General features: G+C 62.5%; 1 protein-coding gene across 1 annotated transcript in view; it reads left to right on the forward strand.

Annotated features, from left to right (window-relative positions):
• CACNA1H (calcium voltage-gated channel subunit alpha1 H) overlaps positions 1-5,133 on the forward strand; it is a 66,690-nt gene that overhangs the window by 30,240 nt on the left and 31,317 nt on the right. Inside the window, exons 3-5 of the mRNA XM_045286023.1 lie at positions 2,618-2,729; positions 2,842-2,975; positions 3,147-3,237. Coding sequence (XP_045141958.1) covers positions 2,618-2,729; positions 2,842-2,975; positions 3,147-3,237 — 337 coding nt within the window. The remainder of the gene's footprint in view (positions 1-2,617; positions 2,730-2,841; positions 2,976-3,146; positions 3,238-5,133) is intronic.

The following is a 5,133-nucleotide window of genomic DNA, read 5'->3' on the forward strand; positions in this document are numbered from 1 at the left end:
CCCCCCGACCTGGAGTGGGATGGACTGCATGGCCAGGGGCCTAGCCTCCGGTCAGGGGCTGCTGTCTGGCCTGGCTGAGGAGGCGGTGTGGGGTAGGGGCTTGTTCCCCACCTCTCTGCACCCTGGAACAGGCAGGGGCCAGCTCCAGGGCTCTTGACAGGAAGCTGAGCCTGAGACTACATGAAGATTCATCACCCAGTGGGGGACACTTCTGCCCCCAAGGTCTCAGGGGAGAGGGCTCTGGCCTGGAAGCCCCCAATAGAGTGTCTTGGGGTGGCTGGAGAGTGGAGAGACTGGCTCTGTCAGCCCTGGGCTCTGATGACAGGGAGTTGGGAGGGTGACCTGCCTGCCTGAAAGGACATGGGTAAGGGAGTGTGTGCAGAGGAACAGGTGTGGACCGGATGGGCATTCCCACACCCAAGGGGTGATGGGCAGACTGAGGCAGCGAGTCCCCTCCAGGGGTCAGCTCTGACCAGGCTCGGGGGATGCAGGCCAAGCTGCCAAGCTCTCCTACCTCCCACCCCGCAGTTCCTTACCTGAGGGAAAGATGAGACCTTGGCACCTGTCCTGTGTAGGACAAAGGGCCACAGCTGCTGTTTAACCCAGGAAAACACCTGCCACTGGGGAATGACCGCCTGGGGACAGGCTACTGCTGGAGGGCACTGCTTCTGGGACTACCAGACAAAGGCGCCCTGCAGAGAGGGGCAGCTCATGGGGTCAGTGTGCCGGGGGCAGGGGTCAACCTCCAGGGTCTCCTGGTGGGGACACCGAGCCCAAGCTGCCACCTTGATCTGTGTGGCTCAGATATGTCACCACCCTCCCTGACTGTCAGGCGAGCTTGGTCTTGGGCGTGAGTGGGGTGGGGTGTGGAGTTGGGGCTGCCCCTCTGACTCTGCTGGCCCCAGCCCTGGAGCGTGCGTGCCCTGCGCTCAGCAGCTTCGCCTGGGCTGTTTTTCTGCAGCCCAATTACCGCAGAGACACTTGCTACCACGGAACCCATTAAGTGTAATTATGAAGCCTTCCCGGGGCCGTGTAATTACATGTGGTTTTGAGGAGCTGCCCGTGTGTGCCGTGGGCCGGGCTGAGGCATGCATCCTGTCTACCTGCCAGGCGGCGGCCTTGGCCCCAGGGGAGTGCTGGGGGGGGGTCCTACATGTTGGGGGGTGCTGGTCCTCCCCCTCCTCTCAGCTAAGGCAGGGGGCAGGGGAGCCCCGTGGCTGAGCATACACTCCTCCAGAAGCACCCACCCCCGCCGCCCTCAGCCCCTGGAGCACCCAGACCCCAGGCAGGGCCTGCTACAGCATTGGCCTGCGGCAATTATTTCACCTTCCCCAGCCTCAGGGTTTCCGTCAGAGATATGGGGTGGCACTGCCCGGGGATCTGAGCTGAGTGGGTGGCAGGGTGCCGGCTGCCCAGGTTCCGGGAAGGATACCACTTCCGTTCCTTCCTCCCTCCTCCATCCTGAGTGTCGCCCAGGAGGGGCACAAGGTCAGGCCATTGAGGGTGCAGGGAGCATGGGGTCCAGAGGCCTATGTGTGGGAGAATGAGGGGCTCTCCCAGTGAACAGATTGCCCAGTAAGTCCTTTTTACAGGCCCCCCCCCCCCACACACACACAAAAGGAGGTACTGAGCTGAAGCTGTGGCCTCTCTCCCTCGTCTGCCTTATGCCTGACTGACCTGCAGGCTCCTCTTGGCCCAGTGGGCACCATCACCGCTGTTGGTCTTGACTCAGGGGAGGGGTGAGGCTTCCCTCCAGGAAGTGGAGAGGCCTCCCCCCAGGGATGGTGTGTGTGTGTGTGCATTTGCGGTGGGGGACTGGGTCCTAGCTGAGGGTACAGACAGGCAGAGTATCATTCTCAGCGGTGAGGGCCCCCTCCCGGGCTCCCAGTGAAGCCCCTGGGGCATGAGGTCAGCCAGGTGGGCAATGCTCCTGGGGCTGGGCTGCTGGCGGGAATTGGTGGAGCCACAGCGCCACCTGATGGCCATGTCCAGAATGTGCATCTTTTCGCCACAGCCGCTGGGGTGCCCCCTCCCCTCCTGCCTGGGGGGTGCCTTGCGGGGCGCTCGGGAGAGGTGGGCGTGCGTCTGTACACAGACACGCGGGAACACGCACGCCTACGTGTCTGCTTCTCTGCTGGGTGTCAGCCCTGATCCCTCAGCCCTCCCCCTCTGTACCCTGCTCTGTGTATGGCTGGCCTGGCCTCCCTCCCCATGCTGGGACCCCTGAGATTTCCAGCTCAGGTCAGGCACTCAGCTGCCAGGACTGTCCTGTCTGGGTCCACCTTGGCCAACACGGGGTGTGGCCGCTAACCTCAGACCTGTAACTGCTGGCTGGAGGGTGGGGTGCTGCTGGCGAGAATGGGGTGCAGAAGGGGAGGGGCGGGCAGGGCGCCTGGTGAAGGGAGCAGCGGGCATCAGCTCCCCCGCAAGGCCCACTGTGTACTCAGTTTACCCCTAGGAGTGCAGGCTTTGGCAGTGGGCGTTCAGGGGCTGTGGTTAGGGATGCAGGCCTCTGACCTTTGGGAAGGGTAAAAAGGTCCCCCTGGGGGTGGGTCCCGGGCCCCTCCCACCGGACTACGCCCTGTGCATCCTTAACTCGCCGCCCGGAGGGCCGTACGTGGTTCGAGCACGTCAGCATGCTGGTCATCCTGCTCAACTGCGTGACTCTGGGCATGTTCCGGCCGTGCGAGGACGTGCAGTGCCACTCAGAGCGCTGCCGTATCCTGGAGGTAGGCGCGGCGCGGGCAGGGGGACGGCCTGGAGGCGGGTGGGGGTCACTGGCTGTGGTTGGCCTGCTGCAGAGGCGTGAGGATAGCTCTGCGCCCCCCCTCCTGCCCCCAGGCCTTCGACGACTTCATCTTTGCCTTCTTCGCTGTGGAGATGGTTATCAAGATGATTGCCCTGGGCCTGTTCGGGCAGAAATGCTACCTGGGCGACACCTGGAACCGGCTGGACTTCTTCATCGTTATGGCGGGGTGCGCCCAGGGAGGGAGGGGCCTTGCGTGCAGGTAGTGGGGTCCCTCTGGGGTGTGAGGGGTCCGGCAGCAGAGCAGACACAGGCTCGCACTGTGGTTGGGGGCGTCAGAGGAGGTCTGCCCAGGCAGCCACGGAGGGGAGCTGAGCCCTGCTGCCCCTCACGCCCCTAGCATGATGGAGTATTCCTTGGATGGACACAACGTGAGCCTGTCGGCCATCCGGACTGTGCGCGTGCTGCGGCCCCTCCGTGCCATCAATCGTGTGCCCAGTGAGTGACGCTGCCGCTGCTGGCTCTGGGGGGGCCGAGTGGTGGGGTTGCTGGTCTCTGCTGAGGGGCTGGAGTCCCTGGCTGGGTACACGGTGTCGGCCACTACCAGACAAAGGCGCCCTGCAGAGAGGGGCAGCTCATGGGGTCAGTGTGCCGGGGGCAGGGGTCAACCTCCAGGGTCTCACACACACACACACACACACACACCCCAGCCCTTCACTTCTTCCTGGTAGTGTCTCTGGCGCAGAGGTGGTGGCTCTGTCCTGGCCGGTCCTAGGGGCTCAGTGTGGGGACAGAGAGGCCCAGCTAGAGGGGGCGGAATGTTCCCTGTTTAAGAAGAGCTGGCACCAAGTGGGGACTTCTCAGACAAAACCCCGTCCCTGGCAAAGGCACCACCCTGGCCCCATCCCCTCTGAGTGCCCAGGACAGGGCCAGGTAGCCACACTTCAGCACCATGGACAGGCCCTGCCCCCACCAACAGGGACTCTGCTCCCACTGTGGGTGTTTATTTGGGGTGTAGGGTAGTCTGATGGTTATGCACTTGGGCTGCTAAGCACTAGGTCAGCAGTTGAAAACCACCAGCCACTTCAAAGGAGAAAGATGAGGCTGTCTGCTCCCAACAAGACTCACAGCCCAGGAAGCCCTATACGGCCCTCATGCAGCCAAATGGCTGTATGTGCGGGGAAGTGGTTTGTGTTTCAGGGTAGCCTGGTGGTTAAGTGTTGGGCTGCCAGCCACAAAGTCAGCAGTTCCAAACTCCCCCCCTCTGGGAGGGAAATGTCGAGGCTCTCTGCTCCTGTAAGGAGTGACAGTCTCAGAAACCCACAGGGACAGTTCTCCTCTGTCCTATAGGATCCCTGTGGGTGAGTGTGGAGGGAACTCACTGCCTTGGAGAGCACCCCACCATGGCCTGGTGACCGGAGAGTAAAGGCCCCAGGCTAGAGAGCCCAAATGGGCTTTGGACCATAGAGAGGCACCTGGGGTGGGGGTTGGGACCAGGGTCATCAGCGTGAGGTCTCAGGGGTAGACTATGGGTAGCACTTTGACCAGTGAGATCAGGGCTGGGATGCTTGTCTGCCTCATGTGGGAAGTTGGTTGTGGGGTTGGGAGCCCTGAGCCCTGAGCCCTGAGACATGGGGCAGAAGGCAGGAGGCTGTGGCTGGTGCCATGCTAGGTGGTGGGAAGCGCACGGACTCCCGAGACAGAGCCTCTGCCCCCTACCACTAATGGATCCCCCAAACTGCACCCCAGCAAGCAGCTTCTCAGCCTCATTTCTGGTTGGTGAGTTCCCTAGCCTGCCCAGAACTGGAACCAGGCATGAGTCTATACCCCTTGGGAATGCTCCACCCAAGCTGGACCTGAGCAAGAGGGTCTGAGTGGCCAGCGTGAGACCTGGGGTCCCCATCCATTTGTCTAAAGAGGGGATCAACATCAAGGTTCCTGGCTGAGGCCAAGGGCATGAGGGGGTGGGGGCTTCAAGCACTGGGCTGCACCTCCCCCAGCCCCCTCGGAAGAGGTGGTCTTGAGTTGCAGGCACCTGTGCCCACCTGGACCCTCACCCCAGAAACTGGCTCTCTGCCAGGCAGACAGTGCTGTGTCCCCTGTAATGCCAGGGTGGTCCCCGCCACCAGCTGTGCGTCAGCACCCTGACCCCGAATGGAAATCAGCTCTGATTTGTAGGATCTGGTTCCAAACCGAAAGGATTTTTAATTAAAACTCAGCAAACCCAGCTGTGTAATCACGGCTCCAGAAATCCCAGTGCTCCGGGTTGCAGGTGGCCGGTCGCATGTCCTCAGCTGCCCACGCGGCAGGGCTGAACAAGCCGCCAGGTGGCCATATGCAAGGGACCACCACTCTCGTGAGGAGGGAGCTGGCCGGGTGTGGGAGGC

The sequence above is a fragment of the Echinops telfairi genome, unplaced genomic scaffold (assembly GCF_000313985.2).
Source record: "Echinops telfairi isolate 266 unplaced genomic scaffold, ASM31398v2 ScPeMD7_5;HRSCAF=22, whole genome shotgun sequence".
In the NCBI taxonomy this organism is placed as follows: domain Eukaryota; kingdom Metazoa; phylum Chordata; class Mammalia; order Afrosoricida; family Tenrecidae; genus Echinops; species Echinops telfairi.